At 53.4% G+C, this 21,535-nt stretch overlaps 5 protein-coding genes across 5 annotated transcripts; 3 read left to right on the forward strand and 2 right to left on the reverse strand.

Annotated features, from left to right (window-relative positions):
* Positions 1 to 1,602: 1,602 nt before the first annotated feature.
* On the reverse strand, positions 1,603 to 3,737 carry N0V96_005094 (uncharacterized protein; the record flags this gene model as incomplete). Its single annotated transcript, XM_053191258.2, has 2 exons — positions 1,603 to 3,051; positions 3,153 to 3,737. The coding sequence occupies 2 exons, from the start codon at positions 3,735 to 3,737 to the stop codon at positions 1,603 to 1,605; spliced, it is 2,034 nt and encodes a 677-aa protein (XP_053051241.2).
* Positions 3,738 to 5,216: 1,479 nt separating this feature from the next.
* On the forward strand, positions 5,217 to 5,853 carry MBF1 (multiprotein-bridging factor 1; the record flags this gene model as incomplete). Its single annotated transcript, XM_053191259.1, has 2 exons — positions 5,217 to 5,372; positions 5,548 to 5,853. The coding sequence occupies 2 exons, from the start codon at positions 5,217 to 5,219 to the stop codon at positions 5,851 to 5,853; spliced, it is 462 nt and encodes a 153-aa protein (XP_053051242.1).
* Positions 5,854 to 6,431: 578 nt separating this feature from the next.
* N0V96_005096 (uncharacterized protein) lies at positions 6,432 to 8,000 on the reverse strand (the record flags this gene model as incomplete). Its single annotated transcript, XM_053191260.2, has 1 exon — positions 6,432 to 8,000. One exon carries the CDS (start codon positions 7,998 to 8,000, stop codon positions 6,432 to 6,434), a length of 1,569 nt encoding a protein of 522 aa, XP_053051243.2.
* Positions 8,001 to 16,766: 8,766 nt separating this feature from the next.
* Positions 16,767 to 18,288, forward strand: N0V96_005097 (uncharacterized protein; the record flags this gene model as incomplete). The annotated part of the gene is made up of 5 exons (XM_065757300.1): positions 16,767 to 16,910; positions 17,007 to 17,278; positions 17,455 to 17,580; positions 17,656 to 18,199; positions 18,259 to 18,288. 5 exons carry the CDS (start codon positions 16,767 to 16,769, stop codon positions 18,286 to 18,288), a joined length of 1,116 nt encoding a protein of 371 aa, XP_065614069.1.
* A 1,062-nt stretch (positions 18,289 to 19,350) lies between these two features.
* Positions 19,351 to 20,515, forward strand: N0V96_005098 (uncharacterized protein; the record flags this gene model as incomplete). The annotated part of the gene is made up of 2 exons (XM_053191262.2): positions 19,351 to 19,464; positions 19,577 to 20,515. The coding sequence occupies 2 exons, from the start codon at positions 19,351 to 19,353 to the stop codon at positions 20,513 to 20,515; spliced, it is 1,053 nt and encodes a 350-aa protein (XP_053051245.2).
* Between the last annotated feature and the right edge of the window lie 1,020 nt (positions 20,516 to 21,535).

Raw genomic sequence — 21,535 nt, forward strand, 5'->3', positions numbered from 1 at the left:
CCAGCCATGGACGGGCGTTCGGGTCCCTTGGAGAAAAGGTCCTTTCACCATCGCAATTTGTCATTAGAGCCCCTTCTCCACGACTAAGGGTACGTCTTTGAGATGTTCTCGTTTGATCGAAGCTACGGTTTGCTGACAAGATGGGATCAGAGCTTCGAGAAACACTGTACGATTTTCTCGAACGCAGCCCCCCAGCCGCCCGCCCTGGACCGGACGATTTGGAATTTTCGATGCGGGACCCGCGTTAGTGCCGCTGCAGCTTGCCGGCACCTTAGCACGACACACCGGATACCTACTCGTTCCGCGGCACCTCGACTGAAGGAGTTGAGAGTTCTGTCAGTATGAAGTGTCAAGCGTGTGCACGTCGACCCCACTGCCCGGTTGGCATAGGTGCATACCTAGGATGCCTACCTATCGGCCCCGTGCCTGAGCGGTCTAACAAGCATTCTTTTGCAAATCATTGCAAATCGAGTAATGGCAACCACCAAATGCAGTGCGAGGCGCCTGTGGGCGAGCCATGTTTGGAGAGTGTGACGTGACCCGGGCCCTCCACTGAGTCCACTCTCGAAGACCTCCCCCTCCACACCAGCTTTCCCCCGGCCCCTCGGAAATCAGGGGATCCAAATATGGGCGGGGAAATGTGCGCCACCTCGCAGACAGCGTTCCGAATCACAGCCAAGTATTCCAGATGTCATTGACAAAACGTTGAATCAACAATTGAAACATGAGATGACTTTTTTGACAGATTTTTGTTTTCTTCTCTTCCACCAACGCTGCTCAATCTGCACATTAGATGGCATGCTGAGTAAGGGCACGAACATATGCCGCGTGCTCAGTTCGAGTATAGCGTTCCCTTACTTGGACCATGCAAGCTAACAGACATGAGGTAAGGGAACCCCTCTTCCAGGTAAGGTACCGCATGCAAAGAGATGCAATTCGGCGTCCACTGCCCGCCCGCCCCAACATGGACTAATCAGACTACCTGCCGAATATGCTTTTTTGGTTGGGGAGAACCACGGAAAAGAGAGACGAGTATTTCAAATACCAGCTTTAACCATTGGAAAGATCCACAGCTTTGGGGGGATCTGCTTACCAGCATCCATGACAGCGCAGCTCGCTGTGTGGACGTGTGATGTCTTTGTGCGTTTGCTGCTCATGATACGCCGGACTGCGGCAAGTAAATGATGAAATGTAGGTGAGCTATCAACTTTATCTCCTCGGGCCTATCTGAGACGTAAAAAAGAGATCTCCCCCAATGACAGTGAGCCACGGAAGACAGCTCGTCGCATATGCGGAGGAGGGGAAACCCCAACCGGGCGATGCAGATTATGAGCAGCTAGCTAGCTGCCTTGTTTGATCATCGGCGACGTACATTGAAGGCTGAGATGGACTGGTCCAGCCAGAGGGGCATCGTCATCTATCTGGGGCAAGTTTGGAGGAGTTGTCTCTCCTGCTTGTTACATCTTAGCTCTTCTCTCCTTCTCTATAGTTTTCTAATAGGCGCGGCTGATTGCGCGTTGTCTCTAGTAGGCAGGAAAACAAAACGTGAGCCACATGCATGGCGCTTACTGAGGACTCAAGTAGTCCGTATCGAAATATCTCTCATAACCTCATGAGCGGAGCGACGGTAGACGACAAGATCCAAGCGACGCCCGCGCGCAGGATCAAGTGCTGCAAGTCCAGGAGCTCCACGCTCCCCAGCGCCAGACGGTCGGCGAGGAACAACCGCAGCACGAGGGACCTGTACGCGCTCCGCGTTTGCCTGTCCGTCTGTCCGAGGACGAAGCCGTCCATGGAGGAGATGCGGAAATCCCGTATATCGACCTTTTGTACGCCGGCGCCGCCGTCCTTACCGGCTCCTGGAGACTTTGTGGCCGAGGTCAGCGGCCGCTCGATGCGGTCGGGCCTCTGCCGTAAGGTGCGTATGGCTCTGAAGTAGATGAAGTCTAGGACGTTTGTCGTTTTTAGAGGCGGCGCGGGCTTTTTGAGGACGAGCTTTGGTAGGACCTCTGGCTGCGAGATCCAGAGCGTGCCGTTGTCTTGGAACTCGCAGCAGATGGCCTCGAGGTCGTGGGCGTAGCGGACGAAGCGGGTGTAGAAGACGGGGGTGAGGACTTTGAGGTCGAGGTGCTCTGCGCGTTTCGGGTTCTTTTGGGCGGCGGGCGAGAGCATCGTCTCGGTGAGGCCTCCTCCTCCTCCTCCTCCTCCTGCTCTTCCAGTGGGAGAGATTCCCGCGGGGATATACGTGACGGCGATGGCGGCCGCCGACTGCGCGACTAGGTGACGGAGGTAGGCCCTGAAAACGGGCTCGAGCCGGCTCTCCGTCGCGTCAGCTTTCCGTCCGATGCTCTCTTTCAGGGGCTCCGGGCGGAACCAGACGTGCAGCCCCTTGCGGAGGGAGAGGATGGCGGCTTCTTTGACGATGCGGGGGAAGGTGATGAAGCCTACCCACCACCAGCGGGCGAGGAAGACGAGTTTTTGGAGGGAGGTCATGGTGGCTGGGTCGATGGCCGGGGCGGAGTTGAAGAGGCGGGCGACGATTTTGGGGTGGTGTTTTGAGGAGGAGAGGGTGATTGTGCTGTCGAGGGTGTATTCGTAGTTGGTCCCTGCCGCACCGCCGGCGCCGTCCGCTGGTGGTGGTGGTGGTGGTGGGAAGAAGTCTGTTGCGGAGAGGGCGTAGGATCCCTTGCGGGAGTTGAAGGGGGAGACGTGGAAGTCCTTTGGCCAGGTTTTTGTCATCCTGATCTGCTGCTGCTGCGTCTTTTTGGGGGCGGCGGGAGATTCTGCATCTGCTTCTTGTGAGGCTGACTCTGCTGCGATGCCGTCTTGTGTTCCGCGGTCGACGTCGAGACGCTGTTCCGACGGAACGGCATCCGTGGTGAGAAAGTACATCCTCCTCTCGTCAAAGGTGTTGTTCACCTCGAGCACCATGGCCGTCAGCTCCCTGTCTCTGGAGTAGAGGTACCAAAAGGACACGGGGTTGAAGTGGTACCCCAGAAACCTTGCGGCGGTGACGAGGTATGCGTTGGGATACTGTGCTGGATCCGCGCCCTGTGTGATCTAATGTGAGCCTTCTTTTCCAAATTTCATGTACCACGTTTTTGCCCAAGTGAGATTATGGGTGAAATTGGCTATGGGAAGGAACCTCTTACCTGAGAAGTGAGATACGCATCAAGCTTCCCCCTCAACCCGAGATGCCCGTTCCCGCGCTCGAGATAATCCGCCGGATCCACGTGAAACCATCCTCTCCCCGCCGGCCGCGGCGCCAGCGAGAACCACGATAACCAGCCTGCCTTGTCGACGTCGCACGAGACCATGCCACCGTAGTTCCCCCTCCACCCGACGGGGATGCCGACGACGAGGTACGAGTACACAAAGGCGTGTTTCTCGGGGAACGTCCGCCTGTGAGTTGTAGTACAGGGGATCAAGAGTGGTTTCACCGGCGTCGTCTTCCACTTTCTCGTTTCCGTTTCTGACGCAGTTGAAGCGTTGAGGCCTAGAAGGAAGCGGCATATCTGGAGGAAGATGAAACCTAGGAGGAAGCCTGGGAGGAGGAGGATCTGGTTGCGTATGAGGTGCGAGTCTATGTAGGGTGAGATGAGGTCTGCGAGGAGGCGCTTGTTGCGGTAGGCTGTGAAGAGGAGGAGGAGGGCTGTGTCGAGGTAGGTTCCGAGGAGGGAGTAGTAGGTGAAGCCTGCTAGGAGGGTTAAGGGCTGGAGGCCCGGGACGGCGGTCATGATGTAAGGTATGCTTTGTGCTTTCCAGGCCGGGCCGTTGAGATGTTGGGGGGGTTCCCGGGACCGAGGCCGGTTGTTCACCACGGGGTAGAGATCGGCGTGCGGCGTTGGAAGGATGCCGGGGTGGGCTGATGTGATGAGATGCCCGGCACTCTTTATGATGATAACGAGACGTTGAGTATTACACTCATTATGAGAAAGTTCTGGTTGTCAAAAAGCCTGAGTGGTATTGTCTCAAGGGAAGATAGTCTCTCTCTCTCAGAGTCAAGGATCACGAAAGCTTGGCTATGGTGGTTGCCAGATTGGGTCTTTCGGTGGAGGACGGGGCGGGTTGTGGGCCGATGAGCATGTTCGATGAGATCAAGACTCTTTGTTGAACCCACCTCAATGTGAGGACCTCGTTCCATGAGGGAGCAAGCTTAGTCAGCACAGTCAAACCAGCTGGGGCGAGGTGAAACTGTTGTGGCCGACGCTTTATCGGCCAGTCGGCTCTCAAGAATACATACAGATCATACCTAATCATGGCGACTGTTGATCCATAGGATAGGAAACATTGTCTGGATTGCAACTCGCTTGGTTCTCTGAGCAAAGAAAGTAGGTTGCCAAATCCAGAACACAATAAAGGCAGCTGCTGCCATATGGCCCAGGGTCGGATTGCAAGCAAGCGGCGAGGGAGCCTGGGTGGAATCAATTACTTACTTCCCTTAACTGCGATGAGTAACAATAGAATGAATAGTACTTCGCACCTAAGGTTTTATTCCTTGGAGGCCGCTCTTCCGGATTTCAACGGGCTGACTTGAATGATGGAAGAGAAGGAAAAAGAGACCTTGAGGGCCTCGAATCTGATGTGTGGCGTAGTCAGGCAAAAATAGAGACCGGCCGGGGGCAGCCACCAGGAAAAGACGCGGTAAGGCTCCCATACCTGTACGCAGAGCGCTCCCGTCAGCTGGGGAACAGCTCTCAGCGACAGGAGGGGGAGGCTCTTCAGGTCCCGTCGGTCACCCCGCCATGTGCAGCCCAGTCTGACAGTCGGATCTGCCCTGGTGCTCTACTCTTGCTGCGGCGCGGCGTTAGGCACATGCAGGGATACCCGCCCCTCTTACCTCCGCCGGTTGACTCAGTTCGCTCAGTTCCCTCGACTCCCCTCCCCTCCTTCTGTGCTCCCCCCACCGGTTTTTTGCCATCTATGCCAGTCCATCGACTTCCATACCTGTTATTTGCCGACCAGCCCACGCACCAGCCACAAAGACATTCAGGACCCTCTGTCTCTTTGAACAGCCGCCTCCCAAAAACTGACGCAACGAAACCCTCTTTTATCTACCTTTCCTTCCCCCTCCACCGACAAACCAACATCAACAATCCTCACGAGACCACAATCACCAACCCCGACGAACAACAAAAAAGGGACACGCAAACTCCCTTCCAACAGCAATAATCACCCATCTTCAAAACTCTTCACACATCAACCGACCGCCCACAATGGATGACTGGGACACCGCCACCAAGATCGGCTCCAAGGCCCGCGGCGGAGGCGCGCAGAGAGAGACCGTCATCAAGGGAAAGAGCGCCCTCAACGCCGCTCAGCGCAGCGGCTCCGTCATCGGAACGGAGAAGAAGTACGCTGCTGGCAATGCTGTACGTTTTTGACAATCCTTCTCCTGCGCGATAGGTGCCTTGTGAATCTCACGCTTGACATCATGAGCCCTTGCCCAACCTCACCCCTCCATTCTCCACAATTCTCCATCGATGAGGCGAGATGGAGAGGGCGGAGGAAACACACAACGTACTAACTCTCCCCCCCCCTCAACAGGCCACCAAGCCCGGCGTCGAAGGCCAGCGCCTAACCAAGGTCGACCGCTCCGACGACATCATCAAGCCCAACACGGTCGGCAAGGAGGTTGGCGACGCAATCTCCCAGACGCGCCAAAAGATGGAGCCCAAGATGACCCAAAAGGACCTCGCCACAAAGTGCAACACCACCCAGTCCATCGTCGCCGACTTTGAGCGCGGCAGCGCGGCGCCCGACCAGAAGATTCTGTCCGCCATGGAGCGCGTCCTCAACGTCAAGCTGCGCGGCGCCAACATTGGCGAGCCGCGCTTCGCCAAGAAGAAATGAGCAATTCTTCCGTCTCTAATTTCTTTTTTTTTTTTTTTTGATTGATACCACTCACTCAATCGGTGGAATCGTCAAGGGGGGAAAGCATAACGCGAGAGAGAGCGCTCGTGGCTTAAACCTTGCTTGCGCTGGGGAGTCTGGATCTTTGGAAGGGCGGAAAATGGACGTATTGAACAACAAAACAGAACAAAATGATCCCGGCTTGGTTTGCATAGCATGAAACAAGACTGAAGACTCAGAAATGTCTCGAGAGGCTGGCTCTTTATGAAGGTTACGGTTTCTAGACGTTTTACAGCACAATAGATGAGTTGGCGACTCCAGAGCTGACGATTACACTGAATCCATTATCTGCATCTACTGCAGTCTCTATATGTGTGACTGGTTACACCTCATCGTGTCAAGTCTATATGCTTGTCTCCCTCAAGTGAACTCAAGCGCCCGCAACTCTTTTTTTGAGTCCCATCCCTTATGTCTGTGGTATCTTCCAAACTCCGTATGCAGAAAACACGCTATGCCATGCATCAATCCAATCCCTTGAACACACTTTCCACGGACAACATCTCCCCAGATGTATCCATCTATGCTAAAAGTCGGTCAACTCGCGCGGCGAGCTCCGCCTCGTACGGCTTGCGTCTCGTCTGGATGACGACATGCTCCTTACCACCGACCGTGGCAACCCTCAACCATTCTGGTGCGACCTCCTTGGCAATCAGACGTACCGCATCGACACCTTCCTCCACAGGCATGGGGACGCGCAGAGAGTCCTTGAGCTTCTGCTGCAGAACAGTCATGGTGAAGGACACAACCATTTGTCCGGCCGCATTCGACGACGACACAAGCATGGAAAGGACGGCGGAGATGTCACCAACGCGCTGCAGCGCCCGCTTCCTCGCGATTTCGGGCCCAGTGGGGAGCTGGATGTTGGCGTTGGCTTCCTCCTTGGCTCGGAGTCTGTCGAGGAGGCTCATCTTGGTGCCATTGGGGTTGAGCGCCGGGAACTTGGCTGCTTGGATTTGCGTCTCCCTCTCTTGCTTCTTGAGGATGTCGTTCTTGATTCCAGTCAAGGCGCGTTGGCCCTTGGCGAACATGGGGTTTTCCGACATGGTCGTGTGACGAACAGTAATATCGGACTTGGGCAGGTCGTTGAAACTGAGGTTCTCGAAGCAGATGTCGAGATCTGACATCTCATCCATGGCGCGCTGGGAGCACATGATGTGGAGGTTCTTCTCGAATTGTTGGCAGAGCTCATTCTCGTCAATGCGGCCAGTGTTCTTGGTGAGATCCATCTCGAGGCAGAGCTTGCCGCGACCGTAGTCAGTGACGATGAAGGGAGAGCCAAGTGACCCATCCTCCTGGCCTTGAGTCTTTGTGTCTTGGATGGCAATGCATCTCCGAATGTCATCCACTGTGACTCTCCTCTTTCCCCATGTGCGAGCTACGTGAGGTGTGATGGAGCTGATATCAAGCGGTGCGTTGTTGTTCTGGTGCACGAGCTGAAGCGAAACAGTCTTGAGGATTGCGCGTTGCAGGTCCAGGAGCTCTAGTAACTCGGTAGGCAGCTGCTTCTTGACAGCCTCCTCCTTGACCTCTGACTTTGTGGCATTGTGCTTCTTTGTTCGCTTGATCTTTTGGTTGGCCTTGCGCACTTCGGTCTTTGCTTGGGAGATGACGTCCGACTCGCGAGTCTTTCGGCGGCTGTCGGCGACTGGTGTTGCCGTACTCCTTCGTGTAGAAGCAGCGGTGGTTGCGGTTGTGGGGGCGGCCTCGAGCTTGATGGGGACAGGCTCGTCCTTGCTATTCTTCAAGACTCGCTGACGCTTCAGAGACTCGCATCCCGGGGCGTCGCTTCTCGCATCTCTCGGTGAGACGTCCTCGTCGATTGATCTTGCCTTGCGCTTCTTTGAGGGCGTCGCTGCAGGCTGAGGCGGGAGGGCTCTTTCCAGGCTGGACTCGAGCTTGATCTCTGTCTTGACTTCCGTCTTGGCGATGGGAAGAGAGGAGGGCAGGCCGATGAAGAAGACCTTCTTTGAGGCGTCGTCTACAGGGGCAGGTTGTGTCTTGGAGACTCGGCCGTACTTGCTGATGAGGTTGGTCACTGTCGTGGCAGCAGCAGGCTTGACTTGCCGACGGGAAGCTGCGCGAGCCATTGCGTCGAGATGTGCAAGTGCTGGTCGTCTAGGTGATGGGGGAGAAAAACGTAGGCGGGCGAGAGCGATGCAGATGGCAATCGGAAGTTGTGAAATAAAGAGGCGAAGTTGAGAGGATTGGCAGGCGCAATTAAAAAGTCTCGATTCGTGTAGAGGGTACAAGTTGGAAGTATTGAGAAGTCACGAAGAGTATGAAGGGGTTTTGTACATTGGAAGGAGAGTGGGGAGCGGAAATGATGGAGCAACGATGGCAGCAACGCGCCGGGCTAAGGGGGTCGCGGACCACCGACCGCGACAGACGCGTTTTTCGAAAGGAGCACACGATGCAGGCGGGAAGTCGCGTTAAGTGGTGGGGCGCGCTGGCGCTGGTGTTGATGGCCCGTGCTTTCGCAGCAGGCGAAACCTCGGCAACTTCTTCCACCTTCCATTTTCCATGGGACCCAACGGCCCAAGCAACGGAAACTCTTCCCGTCGAGGTCCCTCCAAGAAAAGGGACGAAAAAAAGTTGAACAAGGGGAAAAGGGAGTCAGTCTGGACGAACATTCTGCCTGGCTTCCAGACTCGCAATCCAAATTTGGGGGAAAGCATTGTAACCACTGTTTTGGGATTCCTTGCTTGTCCCTGCTTGCCTCATATCTGTCGACAACCCGGGGGATTAGACTGTTCGAGCTGTTCCAATGCAAACATGGGACGGCCCTTTTCCTCCCCCTGTCAACCGGCGAACCATTCACAGAACATGTCACAATCCCCGGGTCTTTCAAAACGCAGCAGCTACAGACGAAGGCAGTCGCCAAAAGAAAATGTGTTATCAATGTTAATTCATAGCTAGAAAGGCCAATTGCCTAGTTGCACACCGAAAACGAGTGCGCATTCCGAACAATGTGTGAGGTGGGACGCCAGTCGTTATCTCCAACCATCAACGTTTTTTGGGTGGCTACTTGCTGCCAATAATCCGTATGCAGACCGAAAAGAAGAAGAACCCATGATATGTGCCAGCCCTGCTTTTTGTGTAAACCTCATTCGCGAGCCGTTCGAAAAAAATAGTTTGCTCCGCGCCCATTTCGCCCCGTACTCCCATGATTTGTCCGTATGCTGATTGTACAAGTAAAGAGGAGCCCCCTGTGTCGAACAGTGAGCAGAAAGAATTCGTTCGTAGCTCTGGACACGAATGTCTCATCGGCGGATCGATGACTGCCAGTGATCCGTAGCGAATGATACCGGGCTTGGTGGAGGAGGCGCCGGCACGCTGTAGTCGTTCTCCTGAATCATGTGTACAGGCGTCACCGGGCGGTGGGTGGTTGAGGCGAGAGTCGCGTTTAAACTTGTGTAGAGGTCCTGGCCTGTCATCAAACGCAGATTTCTCCGTTGGGGAGAAATAGGAAGAGGCGAGGCGATCTGGATCTGGCTGGCAGGCATTTTGATTGTGTGTACCGGGGAAATGAACAGGTGAAGTCCTATCAGGCAGGTGTTAGACAAAGAGTCTGGATGTTACTGCGTTGTTGACGGGCTCCACGTACCGATGGTGATGGATCTATATCCGTATGGAAGAATCTGGGGAAGAAACGGGGATTATAAAGACAGCTGTGGATATGGTTGCTTGTTGAGAGGCGTTGTCGAGGCTGGAACTGGTGCCGAGACACAGTACAGTGGAGTGATATTCCTTGAGATGGAGGGAAGGCGTATGTCAAGTAGGTAGGGAGTGGACGAGATGGAGGCTAGCAGGTGTAAGGAAAGTGCAGATGCCAGAATATTTAAAGTCGAGAGCCACAAACGAGAATCGGCTGACAGACACGCACATACAGAGAGAAAAAAGGCAGAGAGCAGAGAGAGAACGAGAGAGAGAGGGTGCGACCGGGCGTTTGTGCGCGATCCGTAACAGAGATTTCACAATTCCTTTCCTTGTGTCGTAAGTAGACCGACCACCCCCGGGCTGGTCAAGTCGGTGCGCAAACAAGACCAGGGTGGGTGGAATGCCTGGGAGCAAAAAGGACCCAACCGAACGGTCGAAAGGGTGGGCTATGGGCAGAGCAAATCGACAAGAGGCGCGGGTAAGGTTGCAGTTGCCGGCAGAGTTCAACGGAAGCGTGGGGAAGAAAGTCAGGGGTTCCAGTGATGAAGGGGAGATGAACAAGACGAAGAAGGGGGGGTGTGGTGAGAGTGAGAGGAGTGAGAAGTGGAAAGAGGAGGATGAGGGTTCAGAAAAATGGCGAGTAAAGTTGAGATGGACCAGAGATTGCTCTTTGACAGCTCACGGGCTCCAAAGACTGGCGGAAACAGAAGGCAGACTGACAGAGTAAGGTACCTTACCCGGTGTTGGACGGACGTGGAATTGAGACAGGATGATAAAGGCAGAGGTGTATGAGAGGTACGGCTAGGTACACAACGAAGATCGCGGAGAGCTGGCATGCGAGGCTTGCGATTTGCAATGTCGCAATCTAATGAGGCAAAGTATAAGACGATGAAGCACCTGGGCTTGGGCTGGGGCTGGCTTGTCGTGCTTGTGTCATGACGAATGGGCAGTATCATGTCTCAGTGGACTGGCTGTAGTTTATTTATGATTACCATGGGCATTCATTTGTGGGAGCTCGCGCAGACTCTTCACGTACCCGCGCCTTGTAAAGATGCTCGTAAGGTAATTGATACTTTGCATCCCTATTGAAACAGCAAGGTACGCATACGCATACGCATACTTACATTGCGCTGCCTCTGGAAATCAGGCTCGTCGGCCAAAAAAGCAACATGTGGTGCAGTCTAATCTTCTGTCGTGCTGCCGTCTGTTTGTTGTGCTGGCTAGCCCCAAACCGGCTCCCATCATCCATGGAGGTCTCCAAAAGACAATCCCCGGCTTTCACGGGGGAGTGCTGAAAGCCAGTAAGTCTGGAAGGGGAGGAATGTTCCATGTGGATGTTCCTCTACCAGGATCAGGGCTGGTTGCCCCTTCGAGAGAGCTCGACGATGGGGCCGGATGGGCTGACCCTGACCGTTCGGGTGTTCGGTGTAAGAGGAGGTGAATACCATTAAAATGGGGGCAACTATCCGTACAGATAAGGTACCTGGTGACACGAGGTGGACAATAGAAATCTAAGGGGTTGAGCATGTATTCTGCCGAGGTAGAGTAGTCTTTCGCCGTCCTCCTCCCTGCCTATCCTTCGTCTCCGCTCTCTAGCAAAGAGCACGCCGCAACGGTGGATACAGGAACTGCGAATAGGTACCGCGTGGGTGATAATGGGGCCGATGCAATCCCTCAGATAAAGAGGCGATCAGTTCGGGGGAAACAGAGAAAGAATGCCGCCGGAAGTCAGGGCACGCTGGGATTGAACACAACAGGGCTAATCCCTTTTTTGCTATGTAAGAGCTCCCACGGGCTTTACCGCCATTCGTTTCTGGGTCATCCCAGCTGTCGCATGCCGTCGGCGAGTTTTCTTTCTCTCTATCCACTGGTAAGATTTCATCGTCTTCTCTGGCCCCGGATTTTCTTGCTTATGCGGCAAGCGGGTACGCGGTACGAGAATAATCCTACACTGTACAGCAGCCTAAGACCTTGCGCTATGGGGGGACTTGCGGGCCAAACGGATCAAATGGATGAAAACAAGGCGCGAGGAGGGGGCTCCATCCAGTCTCCAATTCTGTTCAAGGTCGTCCCATCCGCCGGAAGTCGGAAGTTGTACCTTCTTTTCCCCCAACGTATTGGACGGAAATCGTACGGCAAGTTCAACCTTGCAATCAATGAGGACGATTTGCTAACAGTAAGTACTGTATTAATGTGGAGTGAGGTATCTTAGTGCCCTGGAGGCTCCTCTTGCCTTTCGCACGATCTGGGCGGCCACGGAGCTGTAGTTTGCATCTTGCGTTGCTGAATTCCAGTCAAATTGGTAAGGCGGCATCCGTCTAACCCATTTTCACTTGCGATCGTCAAAATATGGGACCGAGGGATAGACCTTATCTCGGTGACAAGCCTTGGGAAGTCGCCTTCAAACCGGATTTGGAACTGATAGAACAAAATGGACTAGTTCCAAAAGCCTCTATTTGATTGCAGAGGGGATTGGGACCAGAGACAAAATCCTCCAATTGTCACAGAGTCGGCCGGTATTCCTAGAGGCAAGGTAATGCTTGCCGACGGGGAGACGGGGATAGCAAGGCCATGTGTCTTTTTTGGTCCATGGGGGAACACCCAAGTATGTACAACACAATCTGCTCTCTATCTGACATTCGGTTCACGCGCCGGATCGCCATGCCTCCTTACGCGGGCTTTTCTCGTCCGTTCTTTTTGAGGTGAGGTTGTTCTACGGGGATGGGATCGAAAGGCACAGAGCATTTTCTCACTTTTATTGAATTTTCTCCTCAAAGGAATCTGGAACTTCCTCCTTGCCTGAAGTTGACCTACCACAGTAAGTAGTGGAGGTAATCAGACTCCACTAATCAGGTACGTAAGGGGAATGTGGGGTCTCTCTTTGCATTTTGCGGAGAAGCCCGCCAAAGTAAGGAACCCCCAACTTCCTGCATTCCCCAAACTCTGGGGATGGAGCCACAGGCAAGGAACTTCCAGGTTCCCCCTACGGCAGTACACAGCACATAGCATACAACACATAGCACACGGCAGCTTCACACCACCTCGTTCTCCCCAAACACATATCGGCCACGAGGTAGACGGTCGACTAGGCCTGGAAACGACATGCTACAACCTACACACCTTGACACTTCACCTTCCCGTCCTGCGACGGCACCCTTGGGTGACCCCCAACCCGACACTCGTTTTGGACTCTTGGTCTTGCGAGACAGGCGCCTGGAGGCCAACGTAGCTCCTCCAAGTACCAAGTACGATTACATCGTGGCATGCAGACACCGAGACTAGAGAAGGCCTGTTGACAATCAGGATATGGTAGGGTGTGGCGTCCTAGCACTTACACGTCTCCTGCAGCCTCATCAACAATGCCGCGGATTGTCGGCAAGCTCACGTCGTGCAATCAACCAGCCCGCTCGTATCAAGCTTCTCAAGTTCCCGCAAACGACGTAAATATCCTCCTTCGCCTCGACTTACGGCTTGCGTCCTAACTCCTGACTCACGGCCCCCAAAGGTTCTGGTCCAACCTCACCTCTTTCTGCCGCGTTGCCTCCAGGCTCCAGCTGTCAACAGAATTTCTTACGCCTTCCCGGCGTTTCTATTGTGCCCCAAGGCATGCACACCCATCGTCGTTCCCCTGATCTGGACGGGAAAATTCAAGGCCATTAGCGTCATGGCGCCGCTTACCCTTGAACACAGGCCGCCATCCATCAATACCTCATTTCACTTCCCATGCCAGTTGTCATGGCTGACCTATCGTCCTTCCGCCACCATCCTCGGGGAACACAAGCCGACGCAACAAGGGTGTTGACCACGACCGTCTCTACTCGTCCAGCGTGTTTGTGTTACCGGGTGTCTACGCGCTTCGATGCGAATGGTCTGTTTTAGCCTGTCGGCCTCGGCCCCAGCTTCCGCTACTATACGCTCGGATGGGGGATTGACGTCCAGAGTACGAAATGCTCACCACGCTCCTGTTGCATCTTGCCGTCTCCAATGCAGCTTGTCTGACCAATAGGAACTCCTTGTTGTCATACCGAGTTGCGGTGTGCAGCTACGCTTCGGTCTTAAGTAGCTGACTGGCGCACAGTGCCTGCTGTGGGCGCGGCTCAGTGCCCATCCGACGCTGCCAGGCTACCTTACCCTCGGACACGAGACCTGCTTCCAAAAGCGGCGTACACAGATACATCACCGTATGATTGGCGCCTCCGTAACTTCTGGTTTGTGTTTGCTCGTCATCAAATATCAATAGGTACTTCAGCTGTCCGCTACGGGTAGCTAACGCCCGTACTTTAGACTCCCGTTCCCCGCGTTTCCACCAAGCATACGGCGCCGCGCCCCGAATCCTCATTCGACCCCACCTTGCAGCAATGTCTCACCTGGAACATATAATTTCAGCTCTTCATCTTACCGCCAATATTGCGTCAAAAAGCCTTCGCCGAGGCCAGACCACCTCTAGCATGTAAGAAGTCCGTGAGCAAAGTTTTGCCTCACTTGTTGTTGTCAGAGCTAGTAATCTGTTGCGTGTTCGTGTTCATATCACATTGACGCGAAGCTATAGCCAAGTGGCGGTCTCATTGTAAGGTCTTAGGAGCTATCTAGGGCGGCATTCCGCCTTTGCAGAATTGCATGTCGCAAACAAGATATCTCCTCGGCATGTCTCGCCGCTCTGCGGCGTTACGAGACAAAAGTATTGCCATACTGCTCCGAGTTGGACATTTCTTCAGGACTTCGATTGCTGCCGATGGAATCTCGATTGTAAGCCAGTGGATTGCAGTGAGCTCGCGCTGCTTTCAGACCTAGACGCGCAAGCTGGACACTATGTGAGGTTGTAGTAAGAGGTCGGTTTGTTGAGAGCCATACTTGCATTTGTTGTGGACTGAAAACACCACTCCGTCGCTCGTGGTATTCCTTGCCCAGAAGCAATCTTTACCCAGCTCCTCAAAACGGCGACCCGGCCGTGTGAGCATGGTGAGAGAAGCTCAAATGTTGTCGCCAACAAAAACAAACCGTGCTACCTGTAGACGGACGCAGTTCATGGGGCTTGAACGCCGTCAAAGTAACACACCATATTTGCTCGCGGTTGAAGCACGATCTACCGAAAAGACTTTGGACTGTTTTTCTGAAAAGTGACGGGGAGCTCCAAGTGATATTCCGATTCGCTGTTTTATTACAGTATGCCCGCGCAAGGTTTCGGGGAAAGGGGGAAGAATGAGACGCAACTCCCGGCTGCGGTCAGAGTTGGGATGGAAGTGAGATGGGCTGGCAGCAGCGGCTGCTACCCCGGAGTTACTGGGATGCTCCCGGCCGGGCCATTCCTACCTAGACGGGAGGCTAGCACGCAGATCGCGTTGCTTTGAATCTGCGCGCCCTCCCTCTCTGTGAGGTGGTATAACCCTTGGATTATCGATAGATATTGCTGAGACTCGATTACCGCAAAGTCCGAAAATTGGCGTCTTGAAGTACACGCCGTCCGTTTAGCTCGGGGCGCCGTGTGGGGCCGCTCCGTCTGTAAGCCATTCTCTTAGCGGCCGGGCAGGAATGTCCTCTTAGGCTAGACATCAAGAAGTGATGATTTTTGTCCGATATCCACACAAGTTTGAGTTGAGAAGGAAGTCGGGGCTGCAAATACAATTCATCTGTGTCTTTGGGCTTTCCTCTTCCACTGTTCTAAACTTGCGTCGACGCATGTGTGTCTTTCGTGATGTACAATACGTCACTCACAATTCTGTGAAGAGTACCGACACTCTTTGGTAACCTTCAATATTTATGTACTTTAATTGTACAGCTGCTAAATAGAATGAAATCTGCATTGAGGATCTGAAGTGGAAGAACGCATGATGTAAATAACCCGGTCTAGTTTTTGCATCTCTTCTTGACATCTTTTCTTCGACCGAGGGGTGCAGATTATATATTGCCGTTTATAATGTGAAGAGGTTTCGGTGACTGACAGGGCGCCTTTGAGTGAACGAATGCAGGTCAGTCCATAGAGAGAAACTCCTGGCAAAGCTTCGAAATGTTGAATTTATTGCAGCCGCCAGTCTTGATCCACTATCCTATCAAATCCCACTCTCCAACACATGTATACATGTATACCTCGAAATTCTTTTAAATCTTAAAGTCGATTCCAATGACTGAGTAGATCATTTTCCAAGAACCCCTCTATCCAGACATAATGCCAGATGTGGTAAAATGAGGTACCACCAACTATCAAGCCCGTCAGACCTAAGAATGAGGTACATACAAGATCCATCTGTAAGCCAATTGAGTCTCGCCGATGACCGTATGTCAACGTATGCACATCTTCTGGGAATGCAGTATATGCATACTGATCCGGACACCAACGCCGTTTTCCGGTCGGTTCTCCGCCTCGTATCACGACCGCGACACACATTGCTTTTCTGAAGCCATTTTTCCATGATTACAAGTTTCTCGAGCATGGGTGCAAGCAAACTTTCCAACGGCCTGGTCCAGTCATAAGCGAAGCATGCCATGCCCCGCCCCTCCAGTGTGGAGAGAGAGAGAGATAAATGCCAAGCGGTTTAATGTGTGAACCAACAGAACCAACGAACGAGTTGGTTCTCCTTTGCCAAGGGCTTTTAAATCTTATGGTCTTCAAAGAAACATGTCTTTTCCGTCTTCTTCATACTTTACAATCAATAACAACAAGTGTGTACGTCATAACCAGCAAAAGGGAGACTTCGTCGTATGATCATCCCATTCACCCCTTCAGAATGGATCCAGATATAGCTAGAAGCCCTTCGTCCTCACATTTTTTCTGTGATCAGTGGGATCGGCATCCGACCCGGACCGTTCTGGCTACCGTGTTCGTAATCTTTGTGCTGTGCCGAGTCTACGAGACAGCGAGACGATACCGGCGCCTGCGGCATTTCAAAGGCCCACCTCTGGCAGCTGTGTCTAAGTTATGGCTACTCAAGACCGTGACGGGATCTCTGGGTCACCTCGAGTTCTACAACGTGACCAAGAAATATAGTGAGTAGCTTGTCTCTTTTTTCTTTGGTCAAGAGGGACTTGGATGCCGACTCGTGTAAAACCGGAGGGTTAGCTTTTTCGGCGGATATATGGCCTCTCGAGAGCGGTTGACAGGGTTGGTGCGGAACACTTGAGGCTAACAGGAAAACTAACTTGCAAAAGGTTCCCTCGCGCGAATCGGCCCCAATGACCTCCTCAACGACGACCCTGCACTCATGAGGCGTATGCTCGGCGTGCGGAGCGAGTACCGGCGCTCAGATTGGTACGACGGCATGCGCTTCAACCCGTCCAGGGACAACGTCCTATCGTGCAGAGACGAGGATGAACATGCCAAGCTACGGTCAAAGATGGCCGCGGGTGTAAGTGATTTTAGTCCAGGGAGGGAAAGAATCCCCCTAATCAAATCAGCAATTGTATCGTGAAAGAGAAAGTCTGACGAAGAGGACTCTCCTTAGTACTCTGGCCGTGAGGTCCAGGCCTCTGAGCAAAAGATTGACGAGAACCTCGTCCGGCTGATCGAGCTCATCGAAGGCTACGTTGACGAGAGGAAACCATTAGATTTCGGGAGAAAGGCGCAGTTCTTCACGCTGGACGTCATTTCGGATCTCGCTTTCGGCGAGCCGTTTGGGTTCGTGGGGTCTGATTCGGATATGTATGAGTATATCAAGACGACGGAGGAGAATCTGCCTGTGTTTATGGGCATGACTGTGGTACCTTGGGTCATCAGGTTGTTTCGGTATCCTCTTCTTAGATCGATGTTGCCTACGGAGAAGGATCGGCTGGGTTTTGGTAAGGTGATGGGGTGAGAAAACTTTTCGCTTTTCTTCTCCTTGTTTTTGCTATCGTAGCAAGTACTTTGAACGCATGATCCCCCGCTGACATTATTTTTTTATTTCGACCTAGAATAGCAAAGAGATTCTCCGCCGAACGGTTTGGTCTTGATGCGAAGGTCCAGAGGGATATGCTTAGTTCTTTTGTCGCCCACGGCCTCACGCAAGAGGAAGCTGAGTCCGAGATCCTGCTTCAGATGTAAGTTCTGCACCGGCCCTTCCTCTTCCCATTCAGGATATTTGCAAAAAGAGACTTACGCATCTCTTGAAATAGCATTGCCGGCTCCGACACAACAGCAACAGCAATCCGCGCCACACTCCTCTACATCATTACAAACCCCCGCGTCCACAACAAACTCCTGGCAGAGATCCTCTCTATGGACGACACCGCCCCTCGCCGCCCCATCATCTCCGACGCCGAGGCCCGCAACTTACCCTACCTCCAAGCCGTCATCAAAGAAGGGCTGCGCATATTCCCACCCGTGGCGGGCCTGATGGCCAAGCAGGCGCCGCCAGAGGGCGACGCATGGAACGGCGCCTTCATTCCGGGAGGGACACGCGTCGGGTGGTCTTCGTGGGCCATGTTTCGCCGGCGAGACATCTTTGGCGAGGATGCGGGCGAGTTTAGGCCGGAGAGGTGGCTTGTTGGGGAGGGTGAAGGAGAAGAAGAAGAAGAAAAGGAAGAGGATGGTACGACGCCAGCAGAGAAGAAGCTGCGCGAGATGGAGGCTACGATTGAGCTGGTCTTCAGTTATGGGCGGTATCAGTGTCTCGGAAGGCCGGTTGCGTTGATGGAGTTGAATAAAGTGTTTGTTGAGGTATGTTTGCTACGGCAAATTCTCTTCTCTGTTCCTCTTCTTTTGCTGCGTCATCTCAGTACGTCGGAAGGGGACGGCCGACCTCCTAAATTTTTAAGATTAATGCTGATATGGGGCATTTTCTCAGCTGCTTCGACGATTTGAACTCACCATCTGCGATCCGTTGAATCCGTGGAAGACTCTCAACTGCGGTATCCACGCACAGTCTGAGTATTGGATCAGGGCCCAGCGAAGAAGGTAGTTCATGGATTTCTACTGTGCGTTTTAAATTAGGAATTTGGATGCTTCAGATAAGAAAAATTTGAAAGTTTTTGGATTGCCCTGTGAACTGATTCAGGATTCCCGAGTCATTCTTGGAGAACATCCTATTTGCCTGCTTGTTGAGAACCGGCAGTGTTAGATGCTACGAGTTGCCCTGGCATACGACGGCTGGGTTCTTGGCAAGCCATGTACAAGTTTGCGCTTCTATCTATTTGCTGAATATTTGCTACATTGTGTGAGCTATGAGATATTATAGAAAGGTAGTGGATAATTACAAAAGCAGGTAAGTATGTATGTCTTATCTTGCACTGCCATTAGGTCTCGCGATGCACCTCACCCATGGCACCTTACCTCTCTCTACCCTCAAAATGCCACCTGATCTTTACCGCAAAGACTATTCCATACCGTTGAGCCGGATTTCACACCAGGGTCTTCAAATTCCACTAAAGGTTTCCAATAAGAAAACACCACGAGTTACCAAGTTCTAAAGAATAGAGAGGTCAAAAGTATAACATCCAATTGGCTAACTCACCTAGGTGAGCAACCCCACAAAGCACTCCCCATTGGCACCGTCTCATTCCCCCTTTAACCCCGCATGCTCCACATTAGCTTAGGAACTACCAGGTCCCCCCGTCGCGTTCGTGCCTCGGCATCCCGAATATCTCTCCCGGTTGTTTCGTAGATTTCCCGCCATTCTCTTTCATCGTCATCGATCTTTCGAACCCTCAACACTTCATCCACCGCCGAATCTGATCTCATCTCATCTCAGCTGAGTCTAGTACTGCTTACTCGAGCACAACAGAAACTCACTCTTTTCTCATCGCATTCTCACTTCATCTCACTTCATCTTCCCCCCATTGCTCTAGTCTTAATACCTAGAACCGAAAACAATGGCTTCGTCCGACGAAGAAAATAAGATTGTGCTATACCACTACTCCGCCTCGCCGTACGCGAAGCGGATCGTGTGGTACCTAGCTCTCAGAGACATCCCCTATGTTCAGTGTGTAAGTCGACATTTCTACAATTCTCACGACTTTCATCTTCACCACGATTTGTTGCTTCGTGGTACCTACCTTACTCCCTGTTTACCTACAAAAAACTAATAAACCGCTCCAGATGCAACCGCCAGTCCTCCCCCGCCCAGACGTTGCAAAACTAGGCCTCAACTACCGCCGCATCCCCATCCTCGCCATCGGCCGCGACGTCTACCTCGACACGCGCCTCATGCTCCGTAAGCTCGAGCAACTCTACCCTTCACGGGGACCCCGTCTCGGCGCCACCACCCCAGAACACGCAGCCGTAGAGCGCCTCCTCGAAGCCCTCATCATCGACTCCGTCTTCTCCAACGCAATTAACGTCCTGCCCACGAACCTACCCATGCTCAAGGACCCCAAACGCACCTGGTTCAAGGACCGCGAGGACTTTGTCGGCGGCAAGCTCTCCGCCGAGACGATAGAGCGCGGGCGGCCCAACGCCGTCAACGAGATCCGCCGCACCGTGCAACTTCTCGAGACGACGCTGCTCGCCGACGGACGGGACTGGGTCTCCGGCACGAAGGGCCCCTCGCTGGCCGATATCGAGGCCGTGTGGCTGCCGCACTGGTTAGCCTCCCTCCCCGGCGCTCTACCGGCCGACCAAATCTCCAAAGCGCAGTTCCCCAAAGTCTTTGCCTGGATCGAGCGCTTCCAAAACACGACCTCGCAAGCCCGGAAAGCAGCCGGCAAGGTTGCGACGGTATCGGGCGACGAGGCGGCGGACGTAATCGCCTCGTCACCGTACAACGAATCAACTAAGGGAGGAGGGGTCGACGCCAAAGACTTGCTGGTGATCGCGCAGGGTCTCAAGGCGGGCGACGAGGTCATTGTCTGGCCGGCCGACACGGGTGCCTCGCACAAGGACACAGGGAAGCTGGTCAGCCTCGACGGGGAGGAGGTCGTGTTCGAGGTCAACGGGCCCAAGGGTACCTCCGTGAGGGTTCACGCGCCGAGGCATGGGTTCCGGGTGGAGAAGCTGGAGAGGTATAACGCGCGCACCGGTGCGGCCGCGAAGCTGTGATTTCTTTCTTTTTTTTTTCTGCCCTTTTTGGCGGGAACTACGACCACAGCCCAAGTGGTTTCGCAACTTTCGTCATTCATCTCGGGTGCCGTTGTCGGAAAAGGCAGTATTGCACGGATCTGTTCCTCCGGCCGAGTACCTGCTCCATTCTAGAGTGTCTTTACAACCGGAGCGAGCAACGGGTTTGAATTCAGAAAAGCGTGCTATCGGGCTCGGCGTGACACCATGCGGCGCAGGTGGGAAAATGTGAAACAAACGCCCGCGCTACATCACTGATAAAATACCCATCGAGAACCTGGAGCTTCATCAGACCTTTGTGACGGAGGGAGGAATGTGATCAACATGCAGCTCCGAAACATATGAAGGCGCGGCTAGCGACAAGCTGAGATGTTCTACAATTAAACATGCTGAGATAAGCCACGAATGATGGCTGTCCATACGACTTTCCCATCGTCCCGACGCACCGAGAAACTGTTTTCGGCTTCGAGCTGTCGAACCGCATGTTGCGTGAATACACAGGCCGGAAAGGGCAAGCTGAGTTTCACCCCAGCATGCACCGGCTCCCACAACTGAGGTTACCGAATGTTTGTTGTCAATCCTCATCTAATGCAGATGGGGTATTTCGCAACGGCTCAAGATCGAGTGGCCATCTCGATAGCTAAAGATGAGCTCCAAGCTAGGCTTGGCGGAAGGATGAAGTCTGCTACTAACCGCGGGACGTAGGCTTCCACGTCCGGCTCCTGCGCATGCCGATATAGATGCTGATGCAATATCCGACATTCTTTGGACGCAAGAGCCTATCATAGAGGATCGAACATCTGCCGGTACGGCTCTTCATTCAGCATCCCATCCATCCCACGACCATGCTCGATCCAGTCGGAGGAGGGAATATGTGTGCTTGTGGTGTTTGCGGAATGTCAAGCGAAGAAGATATGGGCGCGTAGTGCAACGAACGATATCCAAATGTTGATATTCAGTTTTCGGAAAGCTACTTTGTCGATCCGGCTAAGAGGCGCACAA

Source organism: Colletotrichum fioriniae (genome assembly GCF_027942845.1).
Source record: "Colletotrichum fioriniae strain IMI 355084 chromosome Unknown scaffold_5, whole genome shotgun sequence".
Lineage (NCBI taxonomy): Eukaryota > Fungi > Ascomycota > Sordariomycetes > Glomerellales > Glomerellaceae > Colletotrichum > Colletotrichum fioriniae.